General features: G+C 41.6%; 1 protein-coding gene across 1 annotated transcript in view; it reads right to left on the bottom strand.

Moving 5' to 3' along the window:
- The window catches only part of Dok5 (docking protein 5), a 153,996-nt gene that overhangs the window by 81,728 nt on the left and 58,267 nt on the right, over positions 1-14,001 (bottom strand). Inside the window, exon 2 of the mRNA XM_028885104.2 lies at positions 3,978-4,085. Within this exon, the coding sequence (XP_028740937.1) occupies positions 3,978-4,085 (108 nt within the window). The remainder of the gene's footprint in view (positions 1-3,977; positions 4,086-14,001) is intronic.

Below are 14,001 nucleotides of genomic sequence, written 5' to 3'. Positions count from 1 at the left end.
CAGAAGGGCAGGGACCACATTCAAAGTCACTGGAGGCTTCACATTGTCACAATTACAGTTAATCAATTTCATGGCATCTCTGACAGCTCAGGCTGCTTGAAGGGAACTTCAGGAAGGAGGCTAAGACGTGAAAAATGATTTTTTTCCCTGTGTGTCTTGTAGTCATACATTTATTTTCCATTAACACCTTTAGCTATGTGCTCAGTGAAGCATGCACTAAGTTTTAAAATTCTACAGTCAACTTTTATGTTAAAACTCCAAAAAGATTCAGATACTCAAATCTGGCATTTTCAGAAATAGCATTCTGAACAATGAAATGCACACTAACAAACTATAGATTTTCTACCAGACTCCATACCATGTCTGAGTTGATCAAAGAGCATTTCCTGGTGTCGTTTAGAAATCTCTTTGTTTATATTGGAATAGATTCTGAAATCTGGTCACGGTGTGCTACTTATAACCTTGGTATTTTATTATCAAGATCCATAAATTACACAGCATTTAGATAAAAAATGCACATCTCAGAATTACTGATGTGCCCTCAAGAGATTAATATTAAACACATCAGATTTGAAAGAGTAAAGAGAAAGAATGGGCGACACTAACTCATCAAGGGCTTGGAGGCTTAATGGAGATAATTCCTCTTCAGCGCTAGGCTTTGAACTTTGGTTAATGATGATTACAGATGAAAGAGAACCCAGCTTACCCAGTTCCTCGAAGATTTGCATATTAAATCACAAACCAGCAGGTAGAAGTCCAAAGTAGGGCAAGTGAGTGTGTCCTCAGCCTCCTTCCCCTGTCATGTGCAAGGGGTCCTTTTCAGCTTATGCACACGCATACTTTAAATCTGTCTTAAAACTTCCAAGTCTTGACATCTTCTGGTCCCATCACCATGCCCACCTATGTCTTCCAAATCAAAATTCCTTTCCTTGGTTTTGGATGCTTCTTTTGATAATTTTTTTCTTAATACTTAAAAAGTACTAAGTTGTCTGTCCTGCCTTAGGCACTAATAATTAATAGAGACCACTCAATTCACACCCATTCACACAAAGCCTGTTGTCATTGTGGATCTTATTTTATGTGGGAGAGGCAGACACCAAGTGAGAACATCACAGTAGTGAGCATTAAGGAAACTGAGAAAGAAGAGATGGGAAGGGAGTGCTGTGATGGGTTTCACTAACCAAACAGGTTAACAAGTATTACCTACAAGAAATTTGAATAATGACTGAACCAAGTAAAGAAGTGAGCTGTGTGGGAGTAACAGACTCCCAGAAAAAAGAGAAAGTACAGATGGAGAGATGTGTAAAGACATCAAGGAGCCAAGGGTCCCAGAACACGATAAGATAAGATTGTGCCGACTGAGCTAGGAGGTTGCACAGGCCAGGGGAACTCAAATGCTGCGATCCTACAAGCTGCTGGAAGGATTTGGCTGAGGGAAGTGATGTCATACAGACTCCAGTGGTCCAGCAATAGGCAGGCAGGATGCTTGGTTCCCAGAAGTGTCAGCAGTGGCTGTGGGAAGTATGTGGAGTCTCCACACACTTCAAACACAGAGCCACCACCATGAGCTGATGGAGAGTATTGGAAAGATCCCCTACAGAGTGTCTGCACTTGTCTTCCTTCTGTTAGATGCACTCATGTCTTCCAGCAAAATATAATACTCTCTTTCTCTTTTGTTTTTCTACACCCAGAAAGGCAGTATAGGCGTTCATAAAGAATGAATTATTTCTGGAAATACTTGGAGTTTATACACACAAAGAAGGAGAGAAGGGCATGGGTGGCCACATACAATGATCAGATTGTACAGGTATCTGTTGAATTATAGAGCAAAGGATGGCTGAGGTTCTGAAGAGAAGAGGTCACCAGGTAACAGACACTGACAGATATGAAAGTCTGTGTGTGGGGGTACACCCCCCACCACCTTTTTAATCAATATCTTATAACCCAGGAATTGAAATTGCAGACCTCTGATCATGGTCAGCAGAAGGATAGTTTGCCTTATCACTGGTCCTGGGCCGAAAAATGAATTTCAGAATGATGGAGAAGGTCTCATAAACACTGTCTAGTGGAGGCTTCACAGTAAAGAGCAAAGGCAGATCACTGTCTCTCTCTTAAGAGTTAGTCCATATGCATTGCCAATCTAATGCCCTTGCAGAAAAGCACACCTCTAGAACACTGACTGTTCTGGAGGCTTTAGGAATATAATAAACCCTGCCTATAATGGAGATCATCACAGTGGTCCCTTTGGCCACTGCCCACTGTTACCCCTTGAAAGTGCCTCGCTTTACTCTGTAATAAGCCAAGTCTGTCTTCTGCAATATACTCTGACTCATTTGAATTCTTTCAACAAAGGTCACACAGGCCTTGGTGCTGTGGATATCACTCTATATAAATAAAACACTGATGGCCAGTGACCAGGCAGGAAGTATAGGTGGGACAAAGAGAGAGAATGGGGAAACAGGAAGAAGGAGGAGAGACACTGCAGCTACCACCAGGGCAAGCAGCATGTAAAGACGCTGGTAAGCCACCAGCCACGTGGCAAGGTATAGATTTATAAAAATGGGCTAATTTAAGATAAAAGAACAGTTAGCAAGAAGGCTGCCACGGCCATACAGTTTATAAGTAATATAAGCGCCTGAGTGATTATTTTATACGTGGATTGTGGGACTGTGGGGCTTGGTGGAACCTGGAGAGAAGCCCTCCAGCAACACCTTGGAGATGAGGGGAATGCAATGAGATCCTCATGACAGGGTAAGGGCCATCACACTTTTAATAGAGACTGCAACTCTTTATTATTTATCCAAATTACAAACCAAATACTGCTTTGGGTACTTGAAGCTACCTTGGAAGGTAAGGCCTCCCAAGGAAGTAAATCAAGCCATGCCTTTGGCATTGTTTTCTGTGCAAACTGGCATGCAACATATACATCTGGATGCACTTGATTGGGTACCAGTCATTTAAAATAGAATCAGAGAGGTTGGCTTTAGAAAGTATACAAGGGTTTAGCAGCACATCACTGCTTCCCATGTTTATATAATCTAAACATGCATAAGGAAGACACCACAGGACCTGTATAATAACTGCACAAAAAAGGAAGTCTGTCCCCATCCTCCACCTAGTCAGGTTTCCATACGGATGAGTCTACTGGTTTCACATAAAATTCTAGAGGGCAAAGAGACCTGGTGGATGGTCCCACACCATGCACTTATGGACAGCATTAATTGGATTTAGTGAATTAATTTTTTAAAAAAAAAGTAAAAAGAAAGATGTGAAGTTGAAGGGGGGCATGTTAGGGGTGAGATGAGGGGAATTGGATGAGGAAATAGAGGGTGTATATTATCAGAATGCAGTCCAAGAATGGAGTCCTATGAGAATTCTGAGTGCTTGTGAGAAAACAAGACAAGAGGCTTGTGACTTCTGCTTCATCAAAACACAGAATTGTTCTTGGAATGTATGTTTGTGCTCCTCCCAGGTGTAGTGGATAGAAGTGAGTTTACTTCAGCTGCTGTTATTCATATGCCTCTCTGGAAAAACATGTTTTGCCATGTGTGTCTTCTACTTGTGACTGAACACCTTACTCATGTGACTCTTCTTAACCCTCAGAGTATAAGCTGTCCGGTGCTCTGAATAAAGTTGGCTATTGCATGAGACTATAGTCTACCTCTTTTTTAGGCTCTCCTCTCACAGGTTCATGCCTCCAATTATAGCAGTAGACAGATATGACCATATTTCATTGGAATATGCATGAAATTCTCAAGAGCAAAGAAAAATAATTTTAAAAGATCAGGAGACCACAGGAACAGTTTTACATTAATCATTTTTAATAAGCAGTGAGTAAGTATATTATGTTGCAGATATTTTGTTCACATAAAAATAAGATAGGAACATTTGTCAATAATTTGGATGTGTTTTCCCAATAAGTGCAAGCTACCTCCTTCCAAGCCGAGGTCTGGGGAGGTACAGCTGCAGGCTCTTACCTTGTGGTAACACCTGAAGTAAGCAGCGCGCTCGTCTGAGAACTTCTCCAGCCTTTTTGGACCCTTGCTTGATGCTTTCTTGAACACTAACCAGCATCGTTGATAAATCTACAAGGTAAAGATAAATGCAACAACAGTTCAGCATTCCCAGACTTGACTGCTTCTGACATTTGCACTTCAACATTTCCTTTTGCTGTTTTCACCTGTGAAATATTCACACACTGGAAATGAAGGTTGGTCTGGGAAAGTAAGAGTCTGGGGGAAATGAGCAAACTATGTTTTTCCAACAGTTACTGGAATCAAAATAAGTAAGTATGTGAGGGCTGATTTTTCCATGTTTTGATATGGATCACTAGTAGATTTCAGAAAAAAATCCAGAAATAAAAATCCGCTGGTACCTGACAGAAGGATGAAGAATCTGGGCTTGCTACTAACTGTCAGAAATCTTGCTAGGTACCATTTTTCCATCTGTCCCAGTGACTCAACATACATCAGTTGTCTCAGCCCAGGTGGGATGCAGAGATGAACCCTCTCGTCTCCGAAGAGTATAGAGTCAAGTGGGTCTGATGCCACTGGATACAGAGTAGGACGTTGTTATATATAACAACCATAATTAGAAACTATTCAGTCTTCAGCAGTAAGGAGTGGCAAAGTTATCATGCTTCTATTATGGATAATTTAACCCACCTTGCTCACCTAGACGGTACTAAAGACAGACATCCTTAGCTCTAGGAGGGAACCTATACTCTTGTTTTCCTAAATGGTCATGTTATCAATGTGCTTCCAAATGTTGATATTCATACTCATAGATCTGGGTTTCTTTCACCCTTGGCCAGAGAAGCTTCTCTCTGTAATAACAGCAATGTAAGGCTCATGACTGGTCCAAGTGCTGAGAATAAGTGACCAATGTGTTCTCGGCCTTAAATAACACATCTCTATCACTTGCCCTGCCTCCACAAGGCTCAGGAAGCATCATGGAAGCAGGGATGGGAGGAGAGCTGTGAAATGCTGTGCTCTGGACATGACGTGGCTGTGTGGCACTCATGAGCTCACGCAGCTGTGGTTACCTGCATGAGACCTGCCCAATATCAAGCCAACAAGATATGTTAAAAGGCGAGTATGTGGTACTAATTGGGGTCAGAGTGTTACAAAAATGAAGGGACACGAAGGTGGGTGGCAGGGATATCCTGCAGCCTGTTGAGGGACTGGGGATAGATGTGGTCAAGACACATTATGTGCTTGTATGAAATAGTCACAGAATAAAAGATACTAAAAATAAAGGCAGCCAAAGCAATCATACAAATGTGTGGTACATATTATGATAAGTGATATACATCTCTCACATATAATGCAAATGTTATACATATATGAGATAATGTATCATCATATTAGAAACTACATCAGTATACATGTGATACATAATGTTTTATAGTAAATTATGCCACATTTGCAATACACATGCAGTCTAGAAGCAGATAACTTTGGTAACCTGCTTGAACATTTCTAATGGCATAGAAAATGTTAGTGACGTGTTACAGGCATGACAGAATAAAAACTCAATGCCATGATCATCATTATATTAAAATGCATAAAAAAAGAAACATCAAATTGTTAATACTTGCTGTGGGTCACAAGAATAGGTTTGGGGTTTTTATTTGATTAATAAAATTTAATATGGTAATTAAACAGACTATGTTATTTATTTTTTAATATGTACATGTATGTACAGGTGCACAAGCACATGTATGTGTGCACATGCACACATGTGGAGTCTGGATGGCAACCACTAGTGTTAAACCTCTTCTTTCAGATACAGCTTCTAAATGACCAGAAACTCACAGAGTATGCTAGGCTGGATAACCAATGAATCTCTGGGATCTGCCTCTCTCTGCCTCTCCCTCACCACACCGTGATGACTAGCACACCTTTGAGCACAGGATGTGAAAATTTGCTTAAGCAACACACCTCTGATAGCCACATGACAATTTTTGGTCACATGACAATTCTTACCCCGGCTGGGGATGAAACTCATGCCCTTACCCTTGCACAAAAGAGCTTAGCTGACTGAGTTCTCACCCTCCCAGTCCCACAACTTCGTTATTTCTTAAATATCCAGAAGTATCAGTATAGCCAAAGTCAGTTCTGTTAACTTTTGTCTTGCATGGTTACTGAATCTTCCAAGGAATATAAAAAGATGAAGACAAACTGGAACGGAAACTTGATAGAGTAAAAATCACCTTTCAACAAACCATATGGAGCAATTGGACATGGGGGGGGAGTGTAGAAAGGGAGGGAGGGAGGAGAGAACAAAGATCAACTCCTCTTGGCTTAAGCATTAAAACACTTTATTTAAAAAAAATACCTTAAAGTGGATTACAAATAAAATTATTATAAGCTTTCAAATGTTTTTTATTTATGTATATGCATGACTATATGCCACTTGTGTGCTGGTGTCTGAAGTAGAGGCCTGAAGAGGGTGCTGAAATCTCCTGGAGTTGGAGGTAAAGGCAGCTGTGAGCCATCTCTCTAGCCCAAAACTTTTACAACACTGGAATGCTTAGGGACCCAGGTCTGCGCTGAGGGCTTGAACTTGACATCAGAAGCTCAATGCATAGAAGACTGGACACGGTTAAATTAAAACCATTTGCTCTAGGAAAAAGCCCATTAAAGGAGAAAATACAAGCCTACAACTGGGGAAAGTCTGTGCACACCATGCATTTGACCAAAGACGGTATCTGGAATAGATCAATAATTCATTGCTCAACAAAAAAATAGTCAATGATCTAGACACAAAAACAAAATCAAAATGAGCAGAAGACATATAAAGATGTCATCAGAGAAGACATTCAGACAGCTCAGAAGCTCGTGAGAAGCTGTCCACATCTTTATGAATGAGGGATGTGTGAGTCAATGGTCCAATGGGTTGTCACTACACCCCATCAGGATGGCTGGAATAAGATAACGATGAGGATGGTAACAAACAACAAAGATGTCACCATCAAATCCTCAGCAGGAGGTGAAGAATTTACTGAAGTAACTCTGCTGATGTTTAAAAGGAGTTTAAAATGGCCCAGCCACTCTGCCAAAGAAAGTGGTGGTGTCTTTAAAAACTACAAATAACGTATGACCAACACCTGCACTCTTACTACATTATTCTCTCTCTCTCTCTCTCTCTCTCTCTCTCTCTCTCTCTCTCTCTCTCTCTCTCTCTCTCTCTCTCTCTCTCATTCTCTGTGTGTGTGTGTGTGTGTGTGTGTATACATGCACAGACACACACATACATGTATGCCAGGATGCACATGTGGAGATCAGGGAACTTGCAGAAATGGGTTCTCTCCTCCATTATGTGGGCTCCGGAAACTGAACTCAGGTCACCAGCATGGCAACAATTACCTTTACCCCTGAGACACATTTCTAGTTCTAAAAAACAAGCAAACCAAAAAATCCATTATTTATTCATTTTGAACACTTGCACTCTTAGGAATTTATCACACAGAAATGCACTATATATTCACAAAAATAAGCTGCATTGTACATCGGCAGCAGTTTTGTTTAGAACAGCCGGACTCTAAGAAGAACCCCACAGACTTCAGTGGGCGGCTGGTTAAACGGCAATACACTGAGAACATGGACTACTCCTTAGCAATAAAAAGAATGACCTGTTGTTCTGTGCAAGAACTTGAGTGAATCGCCAGAGAAGGAAACTTAAAAACAAAACAAAACCAGCTGGAAAGGGACTCATTCACTGAGCAAGAGCACTGTTCACCTTTTCAGTGTAAGGATAGGGCCTGAGTTCAAATTCCCAGCATCCGTGTAAAATGTTGGATGTGGCGTCACGGGTGTCTGAAATCCCGGTGCTGTTAGGGGTGAAGATGGGAAGATTACTGGAGCTTGCTGACTGCCTCCCTCCCTCCTAGTTGAGTGAAAGACTCTCCCTCAAGGGCATAAGGCAGAGACAGATTAAGGGTGTCCAACTCGGTCCTCTGGCTTCAGACATGCACACCAGTACACACACACATGTGCATGTACTATATATACCCAATATATACCCACACATACACAGAGAAAACACAAGTTGCTCTACAACACTTTCCACTCAGCTGGAGCCCCAAACCTCAGGCACATCAGGCAAATGACCCACCAGCAAGTTACAGCTACACCTCCATTCTTGACAGGACAAAATTCTAGAACTAGGGGACAGCTTCAGGGTTGTTGAAAGTAGACAAAGGAGGTGAAGGGAAATTGGGGTGGCTCCACAGGGTCCATGGGTCTGATAGGAAGGGACCACTCTGTGTTATGATTGTATCAATGTCAGCAGCTGGTTTTCATTTTTCTGTGTTTTTGGAGGAGTTTGTTACCAGGGAAACTAGGCAAAAGGTAACAGATCTTTGTGTAGTATAAATTTACAACTAAAGGTATATATACAATTACCCCCCAAAAAAATGTTGTTGGGCATGCTAGCATACTCCTTTGATCCCAATACTGGGGAGGCAGACTCAAGTAGATCTCTGTAAAGTCAAGGTCAGCCTGATCTATACAGGGAGTTCTAGGCCAACGGGGCTACATAGTGAGACTCTGAGTCAAAACAAAATCTTTAATTGTTAAATGAGCAATGTAAGAATGTTTATTGCCCAGTCTAAATCTAATGGCTGATGTCTACATTCTTCTCCCATCATCCCTTTCCCTCACCCCCATACCCTCTCCTTCTGGTCTTTAATCACAGTCTAATAAAATACTAAATAACCATAAGAAGACAAGCCAAAGGGATAGGTAAGATTTGCGCACAGAAGTCTTTTTCAGGGTGGAGAGCCATCCATGAAAATTAGCATTCTGAGCACTGCTGTTGGCAGAAGGGCCCTATCAACATCCCGATTACGTCTGAAGAGCAGATGAGTCAATTGGCTCCCTAAAATTGTACCACCACCAAGGACTGTAATTACAGCGGCGACTGCCACTCGCTCATTCTCATCAAGTGCGTGGAAAAGGTTTCTTCCTTATTATTGGCAACCTCCTGTTTCTGCACATGCCTCTGAAATGGGCTCAGAAATGTAACATCCTAGAGGTACGTAAAAATAAATATAAAAAGTACTCCCGCCGCAAGAAAAAGATACTTTCCCAAAGAAAGATATTTTAAATTTCCTAATTTTATCTCTACTTTTCAGACCCACTTGTTTTTAATGAGAGCATTTTTAACTCTGGAGATCTGTTCACTTTTTTCTCAAACCAAGCTTTGCCTGGCTCCCTTCCAAAGGCTGCTGCATGCAAGCTGAAGAGCCCTCCATTTCAGCATCGCTAATGAGCGCCATCTTTGACCCATCTGTATGAAGTTTAGTAGACTTTTGTTTCTCACTCTGTGCCTCTCTCTTTGTTTTATTGAACAATAAGCCACCAAAGCACAATGTTATAGCAATATAACAGCAAAAATAATGTTCTACAAGTCATATGCAGGGGCTGGAGAAACGGCTCAGCAGTTAAGAGCTCTTGCTGCTCTTGCAGAGGACTTGAGTTCAGTTCTCAGCACAACCACATTGAGTGGCTCACAACAGCCTATAACTCCTGCTCCAAGGGAGTCAACACCTTCTTCTGGGAACTGAACTCATGCACATATACCCAACATAAAGACACAAACATACACATAACTTTTTTTAAATGAAACCTCAAACAAAGAATAAATTCAATGCTGCCCAGATGTAAAATAACTGTAAAATAGATTAAAATACACTTGTTGTTAAGGAGATGAGGACAGTCTGACTGTGGCATAAGAAAAAGCAGGTTGAGATGCAAATTTCACTGTGCAAATACCTGATATGTACCTAAACAATGTAAAATTTCAACAGGATTAGAACATTCCCCATCCTTTCTTAGTTCCACATCCATTTCCATCAGTGGCTCCAAGTGTGGTCTACCCTCACTGGTGATCACCCTTAACTATGCAGAGTCCTAGAGATCAAAATCTACTAAATAAGAACCTATTGTGATCAGGTCACATAAATTTACTCTTCAGTATGCTCCCCATTTTTTAATTTTTAATTTCAGGCCAATGCCAGGAATTATTTGTAATGTTCTTTCAGACAGTGCAGTGCTTCCCACTTGGGACTGACAGCTTGGACTTCCCCAATAAGGGTTGGTGCTGACAGGATGACTTGATGGATAAAGGCCCTTGCTGCCAAGCCTAACAACCTGAGTTTGACCCCTGGGACCCACATGGTAGAGGAAGAGAGCTGAGTCCTGAAAGGTTTCCCCTGACATCCTTATGTCACCTACACCCTCACCCATGAAAAAAATAAAACATTACATTAATAAATGCATAAAGAGAATTCTCCAATCGTAATGAGACTCTGAGATATTGGGAGACTACAACAAGGGGCATTCTATCATAATTGATACAACATATCAGTTGTCATTTTGAGTTCCAGAGACATACACTGAAGGTGAAATATGATGTGTGGGGGCTATTAAAAAGCTGAATTTCCATTTTCAACCGCTGCCCCCACTCTGTCTTGAGAACTTGACATGCACCTGGGCAGGTTCACTGGCCAGAAACAGTTGGTAGTTAATGATAAATATATCATTAGCAGAGAATTTGGTGTCAGAGATGTTGTGTTGAGATTGAGATATCTAATATTGATGTGTTGGGTTAAAGGAGTTCTACCATTTATCTCTAGCTGGCTTCAAACTCCTGGATAGTCTTCCTTCCCCTTCCTCTTGAGTGTACAGAAGTCATTTTATTTATTTATGTTTAATGAAGGGACAGTCCGTACTATGTAAGATGGTTACTAACAGCTCTTGTATCCATGTATTAAGTACCATGGTGGTATCTTCCCTCAACCCAGACAACAACTAAAGTTGTCAGCAGACATCACCAAACTTCTCCAAAAGGAAAAAAATGGGAATCACCATGTTATGGACAGAAGATCAAGTGTGCCTCTCTGGGCACTTGGGAATGGCTGACACATCAGGACTTGACCCTCATCATTAGATTCCTAGCTTCATGCCATCATTGGGAGATGATGAAAACATTCATAGGTTTGTCTAGACTGCAAGAAGTGAGCCTTTAAAGGTTATATCTTGCCTCAGCTTCAGCCTATTAGAGATCTACTCTGTTCACCCTGGTATGAGCACCCCTGTGTTCTGTCTCCTGGCCCCTATAAGGTGAACATCCTCTGTAACACACTCTCACTGCCATGATGCTCTCTTCTCACCACAGACCCAGAGACAGAGAGCCAAGGGATGGATAGAGCCCTCCAAGGTCACAATCAAGATCAACCATTCTGTTATGTTCTCTTAGGTACCTTCACCACAACTACAACAATGACTCATTCTCACTGCTAGAGATTAACAAGTAATCTAAGATTCCATATGTGAAGGAGATGAACCTTTATTAGAATCTTCAAAGCCCCTAATTTGGAGAAGCTCATTTGTAAACTACACAGCATGGGTGCTGGCAACCAAAGTCAGGTCCTCTGGAAGAGCAGCAAGTACTCTTAATTTCTGAGCCTCTGCTCCAGCTCTGAGATACAGACTTAAGCAGTGAGCCAGATTTGGGTTGTAAGCCTTGATTTACTAATCTCTCTGTAGTAGAACTTTTCAAGTCATAGCTCTAGGCCATCTTTGATGAACATAAAAACCTATCTGTCAAGTTCCTGCTTGGGGAAATGGAGTGGAGGATAAGCCTTGTGTAAGAATCCCATTTATCCCCCCTCTGCCATGAGGCAAAATCTTACTTCACTAAATTTATATTAAAATGTTAGCCTGAGGCTTCTTAATCCCTTCCACCAAATATCTAGTGTCCATAGTGAAGGTGAAAATTGCTGTCCCGTACTCAATGTAGATGCCATTGAAAACAGCCTCTTCCTGTGGAATGCCAGCATCACTCTTTAGCCTTGGGGTGGTATTGGGTTTTTCATAACGCTTTTGTTCTAGGAAGCTAAGGTACACATTGCATGTAGGGAAAGGGGGCAGGTCATGGGTGTTTTCCATTTTATCAGCACTTATTTCCTACATTCATATTAAGTCTCTCTTCCCCAAGCATTATCCTAACTTTAAAGATACAGCCTCAGCTACACAGTCCTGAGTCAAGTCTCTTTTCTCCTACCCTTCCCCAATCTTTTGAAAGTTCTCCAAAACAAACCAAGTATTTTTCTCATTCAGAAAATGAATACCAATAGCCAGTTGCCTCTGGATTCCTTCTCTACCTATCGCAGAAAGATGACCCTTCTGTATGCATTATCTCAATGACTCCTTCTGGCAAAGCTGAGACCTGGGAAGTATCATCCCTGCATTATGGGGAGAGAAACAGCCAGAGTGAGCTTAGACATCTACCCAGAGTCCTGAAGCTACTTGAAACAAGGCAGAAGTCAACTTTGTTTGCCGTGCTCTAGAAAACAAACAATTAACATGGACATCAAGATTTTCCTAGAAAAGTTAAACCCCCAGCAATGCACAAGCTGGTGCAAAGGTCAACCTTCTGTTAGAAGTGAGCATCTTGCTTATTGGCTCTAAAAAGCGACATCTAACTGTGATAGTGCATGCTTTCATCAGGACCACTGTTTCCCAGCTCATCTATTTCAGTGTGCAGTTGAAGTTTTGACTTTAATTCACTGGCAACAACTTTAGTGTCTAAGAGAGTGTTTCTGAAATTGAGATCCGAAGGACACTAAGTGTGTAAGAAGTGTTTATTTTGACAAGGCTCCCTACTGTCTGCAGTGTGTAAGAAGTGTTTGCACTGACCAGGCTTCCTACTCTAGCTTGTTCTCCTTTAGTCCGTGTTCTTGGCAGAAGTCCGAAAGTCCAAGCATGCATTGCTGATGCCTTGGGAAGTACCACACACAACTCCTCCACTTTTCGTATCTTCTCTCACCTCTCTGCCTTTCAGCCTCACTGGCTTCTGTAGTCACAGTGACAACAAGCTGAGAGTCCAGGCTGATAGACTCCTGGAACAGCTGATCACCTGGGCTGCCTGTGAGAGCCTTGCCCTTCCCTCTGGCTGACTCTGCCCTCACAAAGTCAGTTCCTCTGTCCCTTTGAGACAGGTAAAATGCTGAAGTCTAAAGATTCTCCAACATCTATAGGTGTCATTGGCCCATACAATGTGGAAATCAAGAGAGAAGAGTGTGAGCTACAAGGCACAGGAGACAGGTGTGAGCCAAGCAATAGGTCCTCTCCGTCCTGCTTGCCAGTAACTACACATTTCTCCTGTGATGATGACAGAATAGCATGGTCTGAAACATAACTGAGAGCAGGACAGGTAAGTCTCCAGGCCTGTGAAGGTCGTGTGAGTATGCTATCTCAACTTACTCTTCCAACTTGCTAGTGAGGAGCCTTAGAAGTTGGTACCAAAAGCTTTCAAGAGGGGGCTCTTCAGCATTCCCCAAGTCCAACACCACTTTACAGAATAACAAGCTAGTTCAGAATGTTGCATATGGCGGTTTGAAAGAAAATGGCCCCAAAGGGAGTGGTACCACTAGGAGGTGTGGCCTTGTTGGAGTAGGTGTGGCCTTATTGGAGTAGGTGTGGCCTTGTTAGAGGAAGTGTGTCACTGTGGAGGTGGGCTTTAAGGTCTCATATATGCTCAAGCCAAGTCCACTGAGACAGTAGACTTCCTGTTGCCTGCAAGTCAAGGTGTACGAATCTCAGCTACTTCTCCAGCACCATGTCTGCCTGAATGCCACCATGATGATAATAGACTAAGTCTTTGAAAACATAAGCCTCCCCAACTAAATGTTTTTCCTTTATAAGAGTTGCTGTGGTCATGGTGTCTCTTGACAGCAATAGAAAACCTAATTAAGACAATGTATTTTATGAAGGAAAAAAATCAATGAAGAAACAACAGGATTTCTTTTCATCTGTATGTACCTTTTGAATTTTAAGGAGAAAACGCAATTTGAAAAAAAATTGCAATGTAGGTATCAAAAAACAGTTTAAATTCCCTGCAAAGAAAAATACCAGCAAAATGATAGGTTACTTAATCATAAACAAAGTGTGTTTAAAGAGAATTTGAAATACTTAAAAAGCATCCATATGC

This window comes from Peromyscus leucopus, chromosome 1 (genome assembly GCF_004664715.2).
Source record: "Peromyscus leucopus breed LL Stock chromosome 1, UCI_PerLeu_2.1, whole genome shotgun sequence".
Lineage (NCBI taxonomy): Eukaryota > Metazoa > Chordata > Mammalia > Rodentia > Cricetidae > Peromyscus > Peromyscus leucopus.
The sequence above is the reverse complement of the archived record's forward strand: the minus strand, read 5'-3'. Positions and strand labels throughout refer to the sequence as shown.